This window comes from Hippoglossus stenolepis, chromosome 22 (genome assembly GCF_022539355.2).
Source record: "Hippoglossus stenolepis isolate QCI-W04-F060 chromosome 22, HSTE1.2, whole genome shotgun sequence".
In the NCBI taxonomy this organism is placed as follows: domain Eukaryota; kingdom Metazoa; phylum Chordata; class Actinopteri; order Pleuronectiformes; family Pleuronectidae; genus Hippoglossus; species Hippoglossus stenolepis.
Genome location: NC_061504.1, coordinates 10,853,859 through 10,876,935, shown reverse-complemented (window position 1 = coordinate 10,876,935; position 23,077 = coordinate 10,853,859). Strand labels below are relative to the sequence as shown.

Sequence of the window (23,077 nt, the reverse complement as noted above, 5' to 3'; positions counted from 1 at the left end):
ACAGTCTAAGGTGTGCACGATACTTAATTCACACTTATCCAAATTGCATGCTTTTAAATCTAGAAATACCAGTTCATAACGGTGTTGATAAAGTAGAGCAGTAACACTGCTGACCTCACACGCTGCATTAAGGTAATGTAGAATAGTCTTCTATTTATTTAGCTAAATAAAGTTCACATTATAATCATGTTATGGTTTATTGAAGAGTCAAAAGTGGATCCTGAGAACAACTGTCCTATTCAGAGCACCGGAGAACATTAAATCTGACGTGTGACTGACTTACTGTGTGACATTTGGGCTGACAGCTAATTTTCCACATCACTCAACCTATTAAAAACACACACACGCCTGTATGCACACACACAGGTTGGAGAGGATTCTGAGTACTAGTAGAGGACAGCCAGAGGCCAACATGACCAGGCTAAGAGCAAAGAGATAAAAGAAGATGAGGAGGAGAGGGTGAAGATAAGGAGGAAGGTGGGCATGGAAAGAGGAGTAATTACAAACACACAAACACCTTGTTACATCATGGAGTAGTGAGGTCACTGAGATCTGACGGAGTGGAATTAACGGCACTGCAAATCCTCTTATCCACACACACACACACACACACACACACACACACACACACACACACACACACACACACACACACACACACACACACACACACACACACACACACACACACACACACACACACACACACACACACACACACACACACCAAAATAAGTTAATTCTCAGGCAACAAACACAAACTTCATGTTTTCCTCCTGCCTCTCACACATCATTTTCCTGTTCTAAATACAAGATGAACTCAGCAGCTGCCAAGAGGTTAAATATTCTTTGTCCTGATCAAATGACACTTGAATCCTGAACGATTTCACGGAGAAAGATCACAGAGGGACTTCAGCGATTTGAGAAGCAAATCAAGGGCCGAGTGTGCAACAGAAGGGAAGACGGCGATGAAGCCAAGTGTGCCGCTGCGGCAGTGCTCGGGGTCACCATGGCGACGGATGGAGGGACGATCCTGGCAGAGCGAGGGAGAGCGGGATTATGTCGGCGTAGCAGGGTTATATAAGAAGAGCCTCTGCAGTGGAAGGGGGGGGTCCTACACATGCACACAGATAGACACTTGTTTACAGAGAGACGGTGGCGCAGGTTTGAGCTTGTGTCTGCAGCACATAGACATACATGGAGTTTAACACATTAACACATATCAGCTGAGAGGAGTCCTCACTGCTCACTGATGTTATTATAGATCAGCTGAGGCTCAAGTAGCATCAGGATAAAAGAGACTGAGGAGTGTGTTGCCTTTTCCAGTACAAACCATTTACTCTGCATTAAATAAGACTTATGGGACTTTAAAGCTGCTCTGATAACAGTGGATCAAATGACTATGTGAAATTTGAAAGGAGTCATTCATAGAGAAATATCCCAAATAGTTTAGTCAGCTCTATGTGTTGTGCTTTTCGTCTTTAAGCTCAGTGTTTTTGTTTTTAGACTCCAAAACGGTTTGACCCACGATGTTTCCCTAATGAGGTGACTTTTCTTTCTGCCAACCAGTTGATCAACCACAGTACTTTCCGCTCTGTGGAAACCCCCCCCCCCCTTGTTTGTGAGAAACACCTTTTTCAACTATGTCTGTCTAGGTGTGGCCAGTTTTGACACATTGATAAACCACCAGTGGAAACACAAAGATGTGTGTGCGAACGAGGCGGCTTTCAGTTTCACAGTGAATTTAAAAACATTTTTAAAAATGCGACAAGGACTGAATCAATGAATAAATCAAATCTGAAAGTTTCACTCCAAATCTGCCATTATTCAAACCTGTGAGCCAGAGTCCAAAAATAATCAGCTCAATACAACAAAAGATTTTATAGAATCTTACATTTTTAATGTCAATTATCTTGATCATGTCCTAAAAAGCCTGCAACTTTATTTTGAGACATTGTTTTTTTACATGAAATTCACAATTTCAACAAAAACTTCAGACAGGGTGGATGTCTACAAACACCCCCAACGCAAATAATAAAGAAAATGCATGAGTGAAAGAACAAATAAAAGGAATTCAGGCCAGACAGCTGGTTGTGGCATGAGGATTAACCCCTCTGCTGTGTTTTCACCCAACCCTGGCAACAGAGGTGTTTCTGTAGAGTGTGTGTCTGCTCTATTCTCAGCTCAAACAGGTGCGTGTGTGTGTCTGAGAGATAGAGAGAGACAGAGACAGTGTGTGTGAGTGTGTAGTGTGTGTGTAACCCCTTTCAGCAGCCACGGACACCTACACAACATTTACCAAGGGAGGGTGAGATTTTTCCCCCCCGCACAGTTAAAGTGAGGGTCAGTGAAAAACCAAAATATGTCATGAGTTCAAAACCTATAGATCTTCTGTTAAACATACAAGGAAAAGCAGTAGAACTATAACTAATAAAACAATTACATAGACAGTTGCAGATTAACTAACCAACTGATCCAGCTTCAGATCATCACGTTTTAAAAGGAAATCTCATCATTAATATATTTCTTCGGGCTGTAATCGATTAACCGATTTATGTAACAATGCCACACACTAACCCTAACCTTAATGATGATGTGCATGAGAAAAACTTAAATTTCAGCTCCAAACAGAAGATTCCTGCATCTGCACAGAATTAAAGCTAAACCCAAAGCTGTGGACAGACAGAATAAGGTCTTAAGAAATAACTCTAAGAGCCTTAAGTGAAATTTCCATGTACAGCTGAAAAGAACATGGCAGAGAGGACGGAGGAGAAGCACCTGCAAAATCTAACTGAGGAGCTTAACATCCCGCTGCAGAAAGAAATGGACTCATGCGGGCAGCTGCAGCTGGAGTCAGCTGAGAGGGAGACGGCTCCTTATACAGGGAGGGAAACAACCGACCAGCACGTCTTTAAATCCAAGACCCTGGAGAGGGAGAGGGATGCTCTCCTCAAAGTGAATCTCAGCGAGATCACTGATGACTTGGAGGACAGAGAGGAATGCAAATGGATGCAAAGCAAATGGAACTGATCTGCATGCTGAAAGGAAACTAAGTGAGCAAGCCTCGCAAAAAAAGAAATCGGTAACATCTACAAGCAGCAACAAGATTCCTGCACCCGACAGAAGCTGACATGAAACCGAGTGGTTTCTTTCCCAGAAACTCCAGGAGCTGGAACAAAGAGATGTCAGACTATGATAAAGGGGCTCTGTATAATCTCTGGTAATTTATGCGTTGTCTTCTGAACTCTGAATATAGCCACGACCTCAAACAAGTCACATACACAGACTTCTGTAAAGTCATTAACATCCTCAGATCTCGCCCCTCGCATATGAACTCTGTCACTCATGTCTTAAAATAGGTCGCAACTAAAACAAGCTATAAGCTGATTATTATTAGTTTAACTTTTAAACCCATATCAGCTACATTCCAGCCATGCAGATTATGGTTCATGACACAGTGATCACAATGAGGCGGATTTATCTCCACGGGAAGTCGTTCACTTGGAAAAAGTCAAACACAGGGTCAGACTTAAAGAAAGAAGTGTCTGTCAGATATAAACAGATACAGACTGTGTCTACATGTGTCTTGTGTGATATGGGCTTGGTGGTTAGAGAAGAGGCAGCTTCTACTCTTACACTCAGTCTATTTGCAGCCTGTCTTCAGACGACACGGTCAGAAATATCCTGTGAATCACACGGGACACTGTCTGACGACCTTTCGAAAATAAATACATTTAATCATGCATTTACAAACATGCACAAAATTTGCTTTTAACATCATCGTCTGAAATTTCTGTTTACCACTCCGATGCCATGGAAGTGAGTGCAATTTTGTTTATGGTGCTCACTTTAGTAGAAAAGAGATGAAGTGTGAGGATTGCCAACATTAACAGGACAATATTTCTAAGTGTCATATACTGTGAACAGGCCACACAAAAGTTCCTTAAGCTCCGTTGTAATAATAATAAACTTTACTTATATAGCACTTTTTGAAAGACTGATTTACAAAGTGCCTCACAGACTTAAAAAGAAGAAGGGAAAACATGAAATTAGTTCATGCAAGAGACAATGGATAAAACAGAGAACACTGAGGTAACAGGAATGGACGTTAAAGTGTCATGACCAGCGGGTACCGGGAGCAACAGCTGGTTGTACTGGGAAGGCAACAGAAAGGTCAGAGGTCATCTCAAAACTTCAGCATCCAAAATCAAAACTCTTTGTATAAGGAAGGAGACTAATCCTCTGAACTCATCACAATGACAGCATCCACTCCATAACACGATACAACTCACATAAGCCAACAAGGGTTTTTCCACCACGTGAGGCCTGTCACACATACACACTTCTATACTCTCTTGAGGGCAGGGCTTCTGTGTTTGGCAGGATTTCAGGTTTTAGCTTAATGCTAAACCTCAAAGTACCTCTCTCACGCTGGTATTTTTAGCAAAGCCGGGGGCCGATCAAAACATCATATAACATGAAGCCGGTTTCACCGTCTGAGCCTCGACAATCTGCTGTGAAACATGGATCCCTGCACGACAGAGATAGTGGGACTGTGGGAGATAAACAAAATCTTCTTGTCCCGATGACTCAAAGCGATGAGACAAGAAAGCCTTGGTTGTGACGCAGAAAAGCCACAAATGTGATCTTCACATACAATATACAGTCAGGTAGTCAGAGGAAAAAGTCTTAATACGTTTAGAGACGTCAGAAAGAAAGACGCCCTGAGGGGCAGGCAGACGTGTGGAATCTTCTCCCGGATGTATTTATTCAGTCATGACTCAGCAGTTCATATCACTGATGTGCCTCTGCCCAGACAAGCTCCTAATCCACTTTCACACAATGATCTCAAGAAGCTGTATATTTCCAAACACATAATTGACGACTTAATGCCTTTAAAATGTAATTAACCAAAATTAAGATGAATTTCCAAACCACAATAAAGAAACTAAGCTGGAAAAGATTGCAGTGTTTAGTCGAAACCGTTAATTAACTTCTTGAGTCATATTTGAATCCAGTGAAAGCTTATGTTGATGTCTCCACATGCCTGGTGCCGGCAGAAGACCAAAGTGATGGATGAAACACAGATACATGGAGACAGAGGTTGCAGAGGAAATAACAGGCCGAGTCAGAGAAGAGGCAGACCGGGCCGTAACGACAGAGAGACAGGTTTGTGAGGACACACAGAGACGGGCAGACAGAGTGTAAGATGAGAGCAACAAGGGGGGAGGCAGTGCAGAGGATCTGATATCTGATACTATGGAACAAGAAGACACACAACACCAGTCAGCCGCTGCTAAAAGAACCAAAGAGTCCATTTCTAAAACACTGGAGGATCAATAAAGAGTCTAAATGGATGGTGTTGTAATGTAAAATGAAAAATTAACAAATGCTTCAGTTATGATTTCCTCAGTGTGAGACAGAGCTAGAACCAATACATCCAACAATGAATCCATATTCGATTATTGCAGATACATTAAATAAACGACGCAAAAGATCCATTTCATTAAGGTCATTAAGATAAAACCACCAATTCATTTATTATATTTTTTTTAACTGCAACACATCTTGTAAAGAATCACTCAAAAAATATATTTTTCAGAAATTCAATGTAAACTATTTTAACATTTACATTATGTCCCTTGCTTTCTTTTTTGTTCTACTTTGTATTTTTGAGTTTATCATTCAGCACCTCTACAAACTGTTAGGATACACTCACAGTTTGCCAATTCAAAGTTTAAACACTATGAAAGTAGTAAAACAGGACATACTTGGATATGTTAATTAATTAAGGCAGATGTGCGATCACTTTTTGTCCAAATACTGTAGTAGACATAATTTTGGAAAACATTTTACAGCATTTATGATACTTAACAACCTGAGATCAGAAAAACCTGGTTAGTAGAATTTTTATTTAGCTTTCTTATTTTTTGTATAAATCTCATTCTCTTTCGGTCTGTTGTCTTTAGGCAAAGACATATTTTGGTGAATCTAGAGGAGGTGTTTGAGGAGTCACTGATCTCGAGATATTTCTTATGTTCATGCATCTGCACATCCTAATATGTGTAAACACCCGGCAACAAGACTCACTGATTTTAACGGCCAAAAACTGCTGCGTGAATTCAGAATTAACAAACTGCACCATCCAATGTGAACCAAGGCTCTCTACACAAACAGTCGATATCCTTAAGACTAGATGTAATGCTAAGAAAATAAAATACTGCTTTTTAATCTTGTATAATCCCTTTATATTTTTAAAGGGTAGATCTTTTTTTTCATAGAGCTGCAACAAAGGCAAAACGAAAAGAGCAAATTGAAGAAAATGAACAGCATCTTACCTTTTTCTGGTACCACACCACAGCATCTTTTACTTTGGAAGCCATTTACATTTCCCTTCTCCCGGCCTAGGGCATCTTAGACTGAGAACAGAAAACACACAGCGAGAGAGAGAGGGAGAGAAAGAGAGAGGGGGAGAGAGAGAGAGCAGTGTCAGTGACTGAGTAATGAGGCAAGAGCGAGGAGGACTTACTTCTATATACCTGGTAGGCAGGTGTGTCCTGACGACTGACAAAGGAGAAACGAACAGGAAGAAACACTAACGCACACATTTATTGTGATATGAGTGAAGGTGTTCACTCAGTCTTTCCTTAAACATAACACACAGACACCCCCCACCCCCCGCACTACTAAAAATAGCCAGTCACTTTACCACCCAGTCTCCCATGACACCCGTCTCACAACATACACAGCCTCTCTATGAACCACAGAATAATTGTTACTTCTCTGATTGGTGGGGTTCGAGCTGGATGTTCCCACTGATTCATCACGCGACTCACACAGACACAAAACAGAGTCCAGTCAGTGGTGACAAGATAAAACTAATAACAGCTCCTTAGTGTCGCTCCTGAAAGACTCGTGTCTGTGTCTAAAACAAGTGTGGGATTATTAAAACGTGTACGAGCAAGTGTAGACTATTGATGTGAGGTGTATCGGATGATTGATGACTCACTTTATAGCCTGGATACTTGTGCTGGGAAATGATCATTAGCAACTGCTTAAGAGAAACACTGATTTAAAAGGTTGTGTGTTAATGAAGACGTGTGATAATTGAAAGATATGAAGCAGAAACATGACAAAAACTGAAAAAGACACAGCTCAACTCAAGGTCAAAGATTTTCCAGAGCTTCACAAGTTAAACTGATCCCAAGAGGAAAAGTGGAGCACTCACACTTTTTCTTAGTGATAGCTATTAATCAGAGACAAAAACTTAAGCGTGTGTGTCAGGATCTAATAAATCAATTTATATCTGTAACCAGGCGCTGCAGGAATCTTGGCGTCATCTTTGCCTGCAAGCTGAGCCTAGTACTAACATATCACATCATTAGTTCAGGCCTGTTTCTACCAGATGATGAACATTGCTATGATTCAACTAGAATGGAACTCAGTAGATTGCATACCTCGCCAAGACCCAACAGTGTGCACCAAACTGCACCCACTCATTGATATCAGGTCGCTAAACTTGCCTGTATTTTGATCAAGATCCATGAGCTACTACACAGATTACCACCAAAATTTAAAGGGTCCCTTCTTGACCCATGTCCCATTCTTTCACCAAGTTTAGGAAATCTGTTTAGTTGTTTTTGCACAATCCTGCTGACAAACCAACCAAACAACCGAGCAACAAACAAACGGAAAGGGGTTAAAACATAAAGGTGAGGAAATTAGCTCTCTCATCTAAAAACGTGCAAACTCTCATTTGTGCATTCAACTGGTCACGTCTTCTCTATTGCAAACCTCCATTTACACTAGAGGATTAACATGCAATGATCACTTTTATTTGATATTCACGTTACAGAGAGTGACCATGCAACCATGTCTGTATCCACCGAGTGCACGAAGTCTGTAGTGTGTCAGTGTTACAGTCGGTGTGTCGTTACAGTGTTCGAAACAGGATCTTCTGGGGATGGAGGTGATGTGAGCCTGTCCGTCGTGGTTGAGTGTCACTGTTGCTGTTACTGGACACTGAGAATTACTAAAGGGAGATATTTTGTCCTTGACCAGGCAACAGAGATAGATTTTATTCATCCATTAAGTTATTTAAAATACATAAGAAGTAGACACGTGAGTTGGTTCAGGTTGAAGAGGAAGACGAGGAGAAGTGGTAAATAAGCTGTTAAAGAGGGAAGGAGAGTGGCCAACCACAAAGTCTCCATGTTTTACACTTGTGCTGCCTCTGCTTCTTTTCCTTCCTCCTATGTCTCTTAGCATCTCTTTCCTATTTCTCCGTCATGTGAACTCAGTGCTGTCCTGCTTGTGTGCAGAAGGGATGAATTGGGAGTAGGTGGACAGAGTAATGGAGGACGGTGGCTGCAGGCCAGGTTGACTCAGAGGGCAGCACCCGTTCAGCTCCAGGAAAAATGACTCATAAAATATTCCAAATAAATATAAGTTTTCCTTTTTTTGGGAGCATTTTAAAGAACTATTTTCCATTCAGCTTTTCATAAATTCACATTTTCTCTGCTTTCACTTTCTAGCTTTCCACTCAAGTTTTATGTCATTGACTTTGAATAGCACATGGCAGAGCGATGACATGCTGCTTTGTATGTGAAGGCCTGTTTATGCTGGCACCTGAATCTGACATTTCTAGTTAGGTACATATCGTGTTGTAAATACTTTTCTATAAATCAGTCAGAAGAGCCCTCAGTGTTATTATGTGACATTTCATAGGTATAGTTATGCAAAGTCACCACTTTGCATAACTATACCAAGCATTTGCAGGTCACATCCATGTGACCTGCAAATTCACGTGAGAACGTGTCGAAGTCCGAGCTGCGGGTCCAAGAATGTGAAGTTCAAAAGCAGGAAGACGACAAATGTTTTTACTCTACCCCTGCGGCACGCACAGTAGTCTGCTAGTAGTATAAACAAACACACACACACGCACACAAACGCCCAAACTGTAACACCTCTAGAACTGATTGAGTTACATGCAGCATTTACATTTACTATCGATTCAGCACCATATAATACAGAGAATCTCCATTTAAATGTCGGTTTTACATTCGCGTGTGTGTGTGTGTGTGTGTGTGTGTGTGTGTCTGCACTTTTGCATCGGAAGGCAAGCGACATTTTTAGAAACAGGAAGAAAGTCTTTTGCTCGCCGTCGTCTACAATTACAATCATGACTCCTCCCTCCATCTTCCACTGCTGAACCACACCATTCTTCACATATATACCTCACCGTGCACTTGCTTTTTGCTGTTATCTATAATCATGCAAAGAAAACACGCTTGAAGTCTGAGAGATGGAGAGCAGGAGGGAGAAAAAGAGAGAGAGAGGGAGAGAGGGGACTTTGCTGGTTAGTTCTTTTTATGTGTAGCGGTTACACAAGTAAATGGGTTTACAGAGTAAATAAAAGGCTTCATACTAAAACTTAAGTGGTAGAGGCGGTGAAAGAAAGGAATAAGGGCGAGATCAAGATAGAGGGGTTGTATGTTAAGAGCAAACACTGGAGGGTGAAAAGGTAAAAATACTATTCTCTGTTATCATAAACACAGAGAAGTTTATTTCTCATTCACACAGAGACCGGCCTGTCTTGCACATTGTTTTCACAGCTCAAACAGAGGCATAAACTTGGCTTGGATTTAAAATGTTAATTTCACAGGAACGACGCTTGCACTCTAATGTACTCATGAGGGAAGCAGCTTGTATTCCACGAATATAAAACTCCAAATAAGTCTAAACAAGCTTATTTTCTGGTTTACGGAGAAACAGAAATACCTATTGTATCTATAAACACTTTCCAGTTTGATTTACCTTAAAGTATCAGTAACTAAGAAGGGCGCTAGGAGAACGCGTCGCTCTGCCAAAGCTAACGCCCCATCTTGCTATTTCAAAGAAAGGAAAATTCCTGGATCCACCCGCTCATATGGATCCGCTCCAAAAATTTAACGGGATCATGCCGCACCCCAAAGTGTCACGGAAATCGGTTAAGTCATTTTTATGTAATCCTGCTGACTGGCAAACACAAACAGACAAAAACATAACCTCCTTGGCGAATTTAGCTAAAACAAGACGTCTATCAATGTTACAATACAGAACCGGGATTTTATCCAGATGTTGCTTAAATGTCTTATTCAAGCAAATTATTTTGATGATAAATTGTTTACTCGATAAAAACTCTGAAATTTAGTTAAGTCACAGTGCCCAAGGTAACATTTTCAAATTGCTGGGTGACAAATTCAAAAACCCATCATTAGCATTTAGACAATTTTAGTGTACACACTCAGAAATTTGTTGCCTAAATATGTCTCAAATCCATGAATTATACTCAGAAAAACACCCCATCTCACAATGTTAAAGAACGTAACAAATTTCCAAACATATATCATTACTATTCACAATATTCAAATCAAGTTTTATCTTCTGGTTTGATCTGTAGCGGAAATAATTACTACATGATGTTTTTTATGACTAAGCGTAAAATCTATCGATAAACATTAGGCCTGAGAAGTTTCTTTTCACAGCAGCAGCAGTTGAAACAATTTATGACATCCGGTCACTGAAGTACACAAAGACAATGGTTTGTTGTCCAACTGCTAAACACCCTGCTCTGAACAAATGACAGATACACTGCAGAACAACAAAACAATGGTAAGCACGACCAGACATTCATCCAGACAGACAAACCCCAGAGAGCGTCACTCCATCATTAGTGGAGTCGCACCACAGACAGTAGCGTCTTTCTGGTTTTAACTCTTGAGACTTTTTCAAATCCAGCCTCTATTCATAGACAGTGATAAGAGAGCCGGGCAGGTCCTCCCTGTTCAAAGCCTCAAAATCCCTCCATCAATCCTCAGTGAGGCCAACTGTGATTCACACACATTATCAGACACAAACAAAGACGCATATTATTGCCTAATACGACCACACACACACACACGATTAGCTGTAAACTGCTGGGTTATTATTTATACTGGAAAAAATAACAAGACGTCAGAGGCAGGGAGTTGTTTTCCAACACAAAACCACACACACTCGCAGTGTTCCCAAAATACATTGAGGTTTGCTAGGGGGTATTTAGGGAACGTAGCCCAGACAAAGCACACACACACACACACACACTATACTTATAGATTCTCCAAATGAAGCAGAATTCATCAACATTTCTTCATTTCATTTTTATCTCCAACTCCAGTAGCAGCAACAACAAAAACATTTATTATTTCACTAAACGTACCCATTACAAAGCTTGCAAAGAATTTAACAACACACACACACACACACACACACACACTAATACAGAAACACACTCACGATCTGCAGCTCGAATGTTTGCCAAGTCCCTCTGACCAATGAGCTGACCCATTTACAGAGAAAGAGAGAGAGAGAGAGAGAGAGAGAGAGCGGTCAAGTAAGACAGCATGTATTATGTAGGCCACAGTTTATATGAGGACCCTTTTTGTGATTGTGATCGAATGTGTGTGTGTGGGTGTGTGTATGTGTGTGTGAGAGAGCAAGTGGGTGTGGTGCGTGTACATGCTTGTGTGTCTTCTTTGTGCATGCAGGAAATATGAGCGTAATTAGCCATTTGTCTGTTGCAGCTACTGTATGAATGTTAATGTGGATGAAGGTCAGTGGCCGAAGAATTAAGTTGTGTGTGTGTGTGGGCTAGTGTAGTAGTGTAGTATAGTAAGAAAAGAAAGATATTTAAAATGAAACCACGCAGTTAAGCTTTGTTTTTCCAGAGAAATTCCGAATTATTTCTTAATAATGTAAACACTGTTTATAAAGGGCTGGTTCTTGTTGTGTGGCCTACATAGCTCACATCTATTCATTTATTAAATCTGGATATGTGGAAGGAAATCTGAAACTATTTGCGTTCAACCTCAATACTTTTTGGCCCCGATATAAATTATGTAAAAATCCACAATTACAAATCAATCACAGTAAGTGTACCACCAGTCAAAAAGTAGTGGTGCAAAGATTAATGATGATTAATGATGAACAGGAGTCTGCTACATCTATACATTACCACAGATCCAACTTGCCACCTCAGCTCGACAATTTCCCTAGAGAAGCTCTTTTAAAACATTATGACAAATTATTAAAGGCATCACTTCATAGGTCGGATAAAGGACTGGGGAGGATTCAGATTAAGAATAAGGTGATTCACTGTATTCCTGTCTGCTAAAATATTCTCAAACCACAAAAATACAGATGACTTTGTGTCCCTAGCATCAACTTACATTACCACTCAAGGTTCAATGGTACTTTAATCAAATGTATTTTCCAAACAAAAGGCTGGATTTCCTCCATTATTGCTTAAAGGTCATGAATGAGAAGGAGAAACACATTTAAGTCAGCCAGGACAGCGCTTGTTGTGAAATGTAACTGAATACGTTCTCTGGTTCCTTCATCCACTGCAGCAACAGCAGAGGTTTACTACACTGGATAAACTTTGAAATAAGTCACGGTAGATTTGATCTTAATGGGGAGGAGGATTCATCTGGTGTTCATATGTAGGCTGTGAAATGTTCCACTATCTGCTATGAGCCGCAATCGGTGGGTGACCTTCAGTGCTGCCACAACTAAAACTACCACAGACCAAATAAAACAGATAATGGAAAATTCTCTTGTAGACAAAACATCTTGCGCATTCATGCACAACACATCAAAACCAGGCTGTTCAATTTGGGCTGCAAACGCAGAGAGTGGCTGTGAGACAGGTTTAAATGGGAAGTGAGCATGAAGCAATACTGCAGAGCTGGCTACTAAGTTGGCTGGGGATGGAGCAATAATAAATACTTTTTAAACTGTATCAAAAGAAGAAGAGATAGAGTTTTTCTATCCGTTTTGTTTCCAATTCAAACTAACGTCTCTCTGGGATGTCAGATGAAAACATGAGCACAGGAGGAGACCTTCTTTATGAGTCTGGTAACTCGTGATGTGTAACACAAGCTGTTCCCCCTCTCTCTGGGTGCTCTATAATTCATGATGGGTGCAGGTTACATCTCTGAGCCGGGCCGAGGGGGCACGTGTGTGTGTTTTACTAAGTGTGTGTGTGCGTGTGCGTGTGCATGCCTACAGGAAATATGACGCTGTGCAATCAGCGATGAAGGGTCGAAGGTGTCAGGGGGATTCTGAGAGTGCGCGTGTGTGTGTAAATTGGGGTGGTGGGACGTGCAGCTCATGTTTTCCATCGTGTATTCCCTTCACAATCTCAAGTGACACCAAACAAACCTATACTTGACCTAATCAGGGCTCCATCGTTTAGCAACACACAAACACATACGCACACACAGTACAGTTCATTAGTTAATAAGCTATAAGGACTCATGCACGTGGCCAAGAAACCGAAAATACTGTACGAAACACAAACAGATGAAGGCGAGATAAGAGGAGAAGCAGGTGAGTGGAAGATGAAGACAATATGGTCCATGCTGCTGTGAAGTTCAAATGTAAAATGCTTTCAATAGTATTTAAAAAACTGAAACTAGACAAAAAAAGAAAATCTATAATTATGTCTTACATTTGAGTTTCAGTAAAAACATACAAATGAAAACAGAATTCAATATGTTTAAGTTACATAAAGTAGTAACATGGACAAACTGTGAGTTGGTACTGAAACCACCAACCACAGATGAACTGAAACAAACATAATGCTGCAGACTGGCACGGCCACTCTCACACGCGCACACACACGCACACACTAAAAAAGGCCTGCATTTGCCTCTTGTGCTTGTCTCAGAGGGGAAGTGAAGTTATTCTCTACATTTTCCTGTCTTTCTGTCTGTCTCTTCCAGACATGATGAACACAGCACTTAACAGCACACATGAAGTGCTGCTGTCTGAGCAGGGCGTGTGAGTGTATGTGTGGGCAGCTGACACCCTCGCAGCAACAGAACAAGGAGGTGTGTTGTGTGGTGCTCAAACAAAAACAGCCAAAGTGGGGTATGATTTGCAACTAATAAGCATACAGTGAAATCAAACACACACACAGAGACACACCAAGGACTCACCTCTGGTTGGGCCGTGTAGCAGACTGATGTTTCTTCCTCACGGCCAAATTAGGGCAGGAACTGGACGTTTGTGAAACAGAGAGAGAGAGAGAGAAATAATCACATTTGAGATTCAAAGTATCAACAGCAGTGTGTGTGTGTGTGTGTGTGTGTGTGTGTGTGTGTGTGTGTGTGTGTGTGTGTGTCAGGTTAACTAGTTTAACTGACTGGTATTTCTGGTGCAGACTTATGAGCAACATTTAATTGTCTAGTCGTCTAATTGCAAACGTCCCTAATCCTGGACAACTGGAAGCTGCAAGGTGACATTTTTTCTCCAAACATTCCATCATACATTCACCAGTTGCCTCTGAGACACAGAATGAATTCTCAGGAACTGTAATGAATTACATCCGGCAGAAAGGGATTGGAATGGTTAATGGCTCCTTCTCTGTGTAGCTCTTGGGCGGAGGTCAGAAAACCAACCATCATCTTCCTCTTCAGAATAATTATCCCCCAACGTGATGTATTGATCATCATCACTGCTAATAATCTGTAACTCAAATGTGACACTGAACGTCTCATCGGCGTGTTACACTTGGAAGTTATATTATTGTAGCTAAGTGAGAAGTGTTGCAGCACATGGCTCATGTGTTGGAAACAGTAACGGTTTACAGATAAACCCGTCAGAAATACTATAAAAGTTAAAAGGCTGAACAGTTCAACCATAAGTGTCCGTCCAGTGAAAGTCTAAAGTCTTGTGAGAGGAAAAGAGCCAAGCTGTTCATCAAACCACAATTGCAACACAGCGAGTCCAGACGGTTTGTGGAAGACGCTGTTCTTTGTTTTCACTGAATCCAACAATCCCCTCGACCGAAGCTACAGTAACAGAGACGCTTCCCACAGAGAGAATTAAAACATCAAATAAGCATCATGTTGGGTTTTCACTGCGCCTCAAAAAATATACACTGAGCTGGGAGCAGAGAGGACAAGAGTTCATCAAGTGCAGTGGAGCTTTTGATTTTCGGAATCATTAGGCCGCTGGCTTTGTTGTGTCATTTGAGGAGGGACAAATCTAGGTCACTATAATCATTGTGACCTCAACATGAGCAGAGGGTTAATGAGCCACTGGATCTAAAAACACCTGAGTGGGTGTGTCGCTGCATCTGCATCTTGCAGTGCAACTGGAGAAAAGTTTGGGCTGTGATCACAGCAGACAGTAGGAGATATTACACGTGTAATGCAACCAAAGTCATGTTTTCACACCTTTGTGTGTGTGTGTACAAAATGACTCAACAAAAAATGAATTTCACCAAACCTGATCTGACTACTACTTTGGAGTGTATCTCTAGAAGCTTAACTTTAGGAGCTGATCGATCAGAGGTCAACAGTCAAGGTCAACAAATAACATGATCTGAAGAACACATTTTCCAAAAGGTTTCAGCAAATAAAATCCAAAGTCAGAAAATGACACCATCCATAGTATCAAGCTGCATTCAATAGGACTATAGATACGACCTAAAGCATTTATAGATTAATAAAAGTAAGAAAGAAAGTGGCATTATTACAATATAAACATGCTTTGCATTGTCCAATTGAGGCATATACACATTATTATTTACACCTGCACTTATCCTTCTGAATAAAATTATTGTTTCAGCTGATATTAGAAGAGCAATGTTGGTGCAAGCTTCACCAGAACATTTTGACTAATTTCTGTGTTTAGCACAAAGTGACTGGTTCTAGATCCAATCCAATCTTCACATTTGACCTTGAAACGTCGACACAACCCACCAATCTAGTGCAACACGGCTGAGTTTGTGAACGCACCACTCCTCCAGCCACTGAGAGGCCACTTGTTCTTTCTCTCTGTGACCTTCCTGCTCATGGCTGTATTTCTATGTATTATATCTCTGCCCTGCGAGCCATACTGCAGCTGTAGAATAAGATGATATGGCAGTAAAGTGTGTGGGATGTAACAACGTAGCAGCCGATGATGTAACAAGCTCTGCAGGCAGATTGTAGCTGCAGAACACAAAGAGCATCTTCTAAGAGCTCCTCGAATAGACAGACAGAGGAGAGGGAGAGAGGACTCTCGCTTGTCAAACAATAGTCTGGGTCTGTGGACACACACACACACACACACACACACACACACACACACACACACACACACACACACACACACACACACACACACACACACACACACACACACACACACACACACACACACACACACACACACACACACACACACAGACTGCAGTAACTGACCTCCAGCTCCTGAACGCTGCAGAACTGATGCACAGCTACACTGACAGACAAGTGCTTTTACCCAAACCAATAACTAGTCACTCAATTTCTCAAAATCACACCGTCAGGCAACCTCAATCAAGTGTGTGTGTGTGTGTGTGTGTGTGTGTGTGTGTGTGTGTGTGTGTGTGTGTGTGTGTGTGTGTGTGTGTGTGTGTGTGTGTGTTAGCACAGCCAGCCTATATGTGAATGTGCAAACAGCAATGGTAATTTTCATCTCTCATTTGTCGACAGCTAACCCATTTTACTGAGTGCTCTCTTGAAACCACAGTTTCCTGCTGCAGTCCCCGTAAACATTCACGGGGACTGCAGGTGGACTGAGTACCTGCGTAACTGCACAGGAGTCACACAAAAACAAAATCTAATTAAAGGTTTTGCGTCATTGTTACACAACAGGGCTAATCCTGCAGTTTGGTTTTTAGAAACAGTAAAGCACCTCTTGAAATATTAAAAACACAGAAATCCACATCACACCGTGCCACTGTCTAACCAGCACAGTGGAACAAAAACATGTTTGATTCTAGGCTACAGTCCAAACACAGTCAAGCAGAACAGGTGCAGCAGTAGATGATACTGCTGTTTGTCATTTTCTTACGGGCTACGGATTTAAAACCGTTCCACCTTTTCAGCCTGTATGAACAGATTCTGATTTACAAGGAAAAATATCGGATGACAGGAAAAAAAAGGGTGAATTCAGTGATATGGATTCCTACGGGATTGTGCCAGTGCAGCGAGTTGAGTTAATTTAGGGGTGAAATTGATGATTGCAGTGGAAAATCTGGATGAGCGATGACAGTGTTAGTCAGACAGTGGAAGAGACAGACTGGCTGGATGTCAAATCGTGTTGGATAATCACACAGCCGGCTGAACTGCGAGCCTGACCGCCTGCTGAAGACTGCGACAGTTTCCCCAGCAGTGACACAGGATAGGTAGAGGAGGGAGACCATTATAGGACAGAATACAATAGAGAATAAGTAAGTAGATCAAAGCCAGCGATTAAGACTAGAGGAGCAAATTATAGTTTCGAGTCTAAGCGATAAGTCGATTATTAATTTGCTGTTTTAATATACATTCAATCTGCAATCTTTGCTGGTTTTCTTTGTCTTATATGATGCTAAACTTGTGATTTCAGTAACATCTGCACAAATGAAGCAGTTTAAGGTCATAAGTTTGGACTCCGGGAGGCTGCGATTGACGTCTTTCATTATTTCCAAACATTATACAGATCAGATGGAAATTACGGGTTGAAAGATTCATCGATAAAGAGGGCGACGCACCAGGTGATTTATAGGTTGAGGTGGTAAAACAGCCAGATGCTGACACAGATCTGTGGGGAGACAAGTGACATCCCTCTCCCACCCATGCAGTGTTGATGATAATTTATGAGGTAACCACAAAGAAATCCATCAAGTCTCAAGGTCTAAACTAGAGTGAAATACCTGGCATTGTCTGTGTGAGACGATGCACGCGCTAGTTTTCCCTGAAGATTGTTTCACGTTAGAAAAACGATATAAATTCTTAATGATTTCAAGCGACTTGGCCCCTAAAAGTGGGGCAATGGAGATTAGGGCCGGAAAATAAAACCATCAATAATGATGGAAACATAATTATCATCAACAACAATTTAACAAAGGTTCACTATATATTGATGCATTTCTAATGCATTGTGCAAGTATGGATAATGATGTCTTATTATATTTTGTTTCATATTTTGCTTCTGATAATCATCGATATCGGCCGATATTTAAATTATATTATATTATCGTCCAGCCCTAATGGAGATAATGGTGTCCTGCAACACTTGGAGAATTTGTTGGGGTCCGATCTAATGTTTAACAGAGTATAAAGACACAATATAAGTGTGTATCGTGTGCAGGTTTGCAGTACATGAGTTAAGTACTCTGCAGCTAAATGAGCGACACGGTGTTTTCACTACCCAAAAAAGGACACGACCCGAGCCGCGCTGTAAATCACCCACAGGGCAGCTAATTATGCAGCTACCCTACATGTAGCGGCAGGCACACACACACACACAAACACACACTCATGACTTTACTACACGCGCACACACACACAAACACACACATCCCCCCTCCTGCTAGCTGCTGTGATGCTACACAGTTAGCTGGATGCTACCCGGCAGCCACAAAGAGCCCACACAGCTGTCTGTCGCTCCAGATCACTGCTGTCCAAACACTAAACTAAACTCTTACCTCTTCAGCTATGGCGGCTGCTCTGAGTCCTTCCTCTCTCTTCCTCCTCCTCCTCCTCACTCTCGCTCTCACGCAGAGGTGCGCTTGTATCCGGACGTGCTTCGACCCGCTGCTCCGTCCAGGCTCGTCTCTCGGTGCAGATGCTGAGAGTCTGATCGCCGATGTTAGAGGCTTTAGCTTTTTCCTCCTCGCCGCAGAAACACTACTCCAGCTCGCCACCGTAAACCACGGGGCGAACGCGACAACACGGTTTAAGCTAGCGAGCCTCTCTCGCGGCTAACAGGGAGAACAGGGGAGGGTATCGGGCTCATTTTACCTCGAATTAAACTTGAGTTTGTTCAACGTGACATGAAAACACGGTGGTTTTAATTAACAGAGCGATGAGTCGGGCTTAATCCCAACTAGGGGGGTAACTGAAAGAGCTTCACTCACCTCTAGTGGACGATTAAATTCACTGCAGCGAGGTGCGTGTTTTATTGTAAGCTTTACGGTAAGGGCCTTCAACGGATGACGACCTGACATTAACGTCAGGTCGTCATCCGTTGAGGGCCAATCGGTTTGCAGGAGGGGCGGGGCTCGCGGCAGCACCGGATAACGGAGCAGGAAGCTCCGCCTGTTTGTTCCCGTTACCGGAGAATGTACGCGGATCATTATGTGACATCTTAACGGAAACGGTACGTGAGCACGAGAGCTAGGCAACAGCGACAGGGACACGTCCATCTTGAATCCAGAAATACACTGGAATCTGTTAAGTGAAACCGGTTAGCTTAATGCTACCAGGCTATACAAGCTAAAGATAGCTGTTGTTGTGAGGCCGGCTAACTAACGATGAATGAAATCAATACATTCAAAATCAAATCCAGCTGCAGTCTGCATTAGATTTTCATATTTCTAACCATATTCGGTTTTAAATGTATATTAGCAGCTCTTCAAGTGTGACGGTCTGTTCTTATGAGGGCGTTTCTCGCTAATTGACTCCACATATAACACATAACAATCGATTGTGTCTTTTCTGTGGATGTCCAGTTTGTGATCGTGTTTCTCCTCTGGTGTGTGTCCGCAGTCAGTGACATGTCTCTGGCTCAGAGGGTTTTACTGACCTGGGTCTTCACCCTAGTCTTCCTCATCATGCTCGTGCTCAAACTGGATGGGAAGGTAAGAAAAAACTGTCTATGATGTGTAAACTGATAATGTAGTTATTTCAATCACAGGATTTCTTGTGTTCTCTGCTTGTGGGGTTTAATAAATCAGTCATAATAGAAGTTAGAATAAAACTCAGTAGGGTGGATTCCCCTTACTGTGACTGACATCTTCTCCTATTCCTCCCCCCAGGTGCAGTGGAACTGGTTCCTCATCTTCCTCCCTGTTTGGGTCTTCGATGGCATCCTCATCCTCATGCTCGCCATCAAGATGGCAGGCCGCTGCAAGCCTGGGTACGACCCCCGCAACGGCTCCCCGGACCTGCGGCTGCGCGCCTGGTACCTGACCGCCATGCTGCTCAAGCTGGGCTTCTGCCTGACACTGTGCGCCAAGCTGGAGAAGCTGGCCGACGTGAAGCTGACGTTTGTGTGCATTCCGCTGTGGACCATGTTACTGGGAGCGCTGGTGGAGCTGGGGCTGAATATCTTTCCTGAGAGGAGAGAGGCCTGAGGAGAGGAGGGGGGGTAATTACACCAACGCAAGACTTCTGTACAAAATGTGTTTGTATGACCATTACTTTGTGAAAGTGGAGACTTTCGCCTTGGCCCGATTGTCTCCACAGAGGACTGAGACTCGAGAAGGAATCCAATCATCACCAGATACATCCGATCTTATGAATAATAGATTGTAAAAATAGAAGAACTCCGGGAAGTGTTCAGTGAAGGTTGAAGCAGAGCTGGCCCTCTGCTGCCTGTGACCGCATGTGAATCACAGTATATTCATTTAAAGGAAACAAAACAAATAGGCTGGCTCTCAGTTTAGAGCAATACCTCTGCCAAGGCCCAGATTTCGCACCGAATCCATCATGTTCATTTGGACGTAGTTTTACACACAGAAATATCAGTACCATGGGTTTTTTCATCAAGATCCATGAATTATTCTCAGAGTATTTGGTGAAAATCTCGCAACGTTTACAAAAACATAATTCCTGGATTAGCCCTAAACTTTAATGGGTTCTTTCTAGGATCATGTCCCATCCTTCCATGTTTGGTGAAAATCTAACTTTTGCATAATGCTGTTGACAAACAAACGGCGGAGGTAAAAATCCAACAACGCTCAAAATGTTTTATTTCTTTACGAAGAATACAAAAAATGCCAATGCAGGAATCAAATGCATTTGTATAAAACTACTGTGAAGCCGACACTGGAAAAAAACAACCTTTTTCTTATGCTATTGATTCTTTTTTTTATTGTACATAAACTAGCGCTGCTGCTGATGCTGGGGAGGGAAGTGAACAAACAGTATTTGATGAATTTTGACTTAATTTTTCTGTATTTAAACATTTGCTCTTGGTACCAGATTGTGGAGTATTAATTTTGATACATGTGCTTCAGATATTGTTTGGCTGTATTTACACACAGGCACTTTGTGTTTTTCATTCCAGAGCTGCGGAGGGTAGTTGGCCAAATGTTATTTTACAAGTCATAGATTAACTTTTTAAGTGTTCACGGTTTTTGTTTGTTTTGTTTGGCTTTTTATCTACAGGCTGCCCTCTCTGTCTTGTACAATTTTTATTTTGTACCATTTGAATCATTATGTGTACCAAGAAAATCATTAAGCTGGTCCAAGATAGATTTAATATTTTTAAACCTATCACAAATGACTTGTTGGTGAAGAAATTAAGATCATGTTCTTACCGTATATTCCATTTAAAGTATTAATGTCAAACTACAACAAAGCTCAACAGATTATTTTCTGTGTTGAGTTGATCATTGATCCGACGTCACGGTACAGCCGACACCGTGTACGACTGAGGTGTTTTCTTTTGTGCCATGTGATTGTTCCGCGAGTATTTCAAAAACATTCTTCACATTATTTTGCACTAAGTTGACAAGAAAATAAATGTATGTTTTGATGTGGCATGCACGTCTTTATAGTAAATGATTTATATGAAACTGGCGTTTTTCATTCTGGTATTTTAACAATAATTTTGGTAGCATGGTGCCACTTTCATTCCCACCCGTCATCCTGGTGAGCGGACACGATCTCCTGTCCAGAGCTTGGTGTATTTATTCCAGCAGCAGCTCTTCTGGTTCCACAGTCCAGCATTACTCTTGAACTTGCTGGACCTGCTGCTATTTTAAGGATAAAAAGTTGCAAAGTGACCACGAGTGCTGTTACTAGATCAGTAGAACTATTCCAATTGTTATTCAACCCTCGAGCAGTGAGTGTGTTCTGAAGGACTGTACAGTCTGTGTGTGTGCGCCACGTTCATGTCAAGGTTTTTCCGAGTATTCCCTCCAAAAAAACGCTGTGTCCCTGCCCTGACTTCCTGCCTCGCTCCCATTCCCACCCTTTAACAGATCAGCTGATCTCTCTGGCATTCCTGCTGTGTGTGTGAGTGTGAGTGAGTGAGTGAAGGGATGAATCCAGGGAGAAAAGGCGGTTTTGAGTCATATTTGACGTGACACACACCAGCCCTCTGTTACAGGGCTGCTGCATTGTGCTGTGCGTGTGCTGTCTGCTCGGCTCTCGCCTGGTAAAAGTGCTGAGTTCATTGCTGCAGACTGCAGTGAGTGGGCGTCTTGCATAACAGCAACGAGAGAGAGCGAGAGAGAGAGAAATCACAGGCAGGTAAACATCAGAAGTGTCGTCTCGTAGAATGAGATATATAGAAAATGGCCTTTTGTTGCCCTTTAAAGACAGACAGGTGTTTGTGTTCTTTAACCGAGCACACAGAGACGTTCTAAGTGTTCTGAGATGCTGCTGCCGGTGTAAAGTGGAGAATGTCAAGTCAGTCTGATATCAACATGACATAAATCGTATATCTTAAAGCTGCTATCATCTATACTTTATCTCATAGACTGTATATAAAGATGGACGATGCATCCTCACTTCTTCCCACTATCCAGAAACGAAGCCAAAATATCTCAGGTACAAACAGCTGCCATCTTGCATCTATGAAAAATGAGCACTTCGACAAACATCAGTGGGATAAGAACGACTAAAAATGACAGAAGCCATCTTTAAGAAAAACGCATTTAACATGTATTTTGACTTCTTAATTTGACCCATGTCCCATCTGCTAACATGGAGGAGGCAGGGTTCACAGCCTAAACTGCAGCCAGCGACCAGACGGTGATAAAGACACTTTTAGCTTCACTTTTTACAATCCAGTATTGTTCACAGTATTACTCATGTTTGTTTGCAACAGTCCTTTGTGGGTTACCACCAGGAGTTGTCAGTCGGTGGAATGAATCAGACAGGATGTGAAGTGAACTGACAAAACAGGGACCCACTGATAAAAACTCTGCTCTATAGAGCTATTCATCAAAAAGAAAACATTTCCTTTTAACCCATTTTGGCATCAATGACTTAATATGAATCGCAAATGCTGGGATTTAAAAAAA

The 23,077-nt window shown here is 41.8% G+C and overlaps 2 protein-coding genes across 10 annotated transcripts in view; one reads left to right on the top strand and one right to left on the bottom strand.

Annotated features, from left to right (window-relative positions):
• LOC118101371 (protein PHTF2) overlaps positions 1-18,949 on the bottom strand; it is a 34,871-nt gene extending 15,922 nt beyond the window's left edge. For 2 of the 8 annotated variants that reach the window (XM_035147060.2, XM_035147062.2), the window contains exons 1-3: positions 18,527-18,949; positions 14,022-14,081; positions 6,339-6,419 (exon numbers count right to left, since the gene is read on the bottom strand). In XM_035147060.2, the coding sequence (XP_035002951.1) occupies positions 6,339-6,383 (45 nt within the window). In that variant the 5' untranslated portion in view covers positions 6,384-6,419; positions 14,022-14,081; positions 18,527-18,949. Of the gene's footprint in view, positions 1-6,338; positions 6,420-6,539; positions 6,673-11,316; positions 11,360-14,021; positions 14,082-18,526 lie in introns of those variants that run through there. The other 6 variants (XM_035147058.2, XM_035147057.2, XM_035147061.2 and 3 more) reach the window with 6 other exon arrangements.
• Positions 18,950-19,077: 128 nt separating this feature from the next.
• On the top strand, positions 19,078-21,622 carry LOC118101417 (transmembrane protein 60). 2 transcript variants are annotated; one of them, XM_035147164.2, is made up of 3 exons: positions 19,078-19,200; positions 19,590-19,681; positions 19,859-21,622. In XM_035147164.2, the coding sequence occupies exons 2-3, from the start codon at positions 19,598-19,600 to the stop codon at positions 20,174-20,176; spliced, it is 402 nt and encodes a 133-aa protein (XP_035003055.1). In that variant the 5' UTR covers positions 19,078-19,200; positions 19,590-19,597; the 3' UTR covers positions 20,177-21,622. The 2 variants fall into 2 exon arrangements, with proteins under 2 accessions (XP_035003055.1, XP_035003056.1); XM_035147165.2 differs by having other exon boundaries at positions 19,146-19,273.
• Positions 21,623-23,077: the final 1,455 nt, after the last annotated feature.

Bases quoted from the DNA above. Each gene is read 5' to 3' on its own strand.
- LOC118101417 (XM_035147164.2), top strand. From the start codon at position 19,598: ATGTCTCTGGCTCAGAGGGTTTTACTGACCTGGGTCTTCACCCTAGTC. The intron at 19,682-19,858 runs GTAAGAAAAAAC...TCCTCCCCCCAG, and splicing joins TGCTCAAACTGGATGGGAAG to GTGCAGTGGAACTGGTTCCT.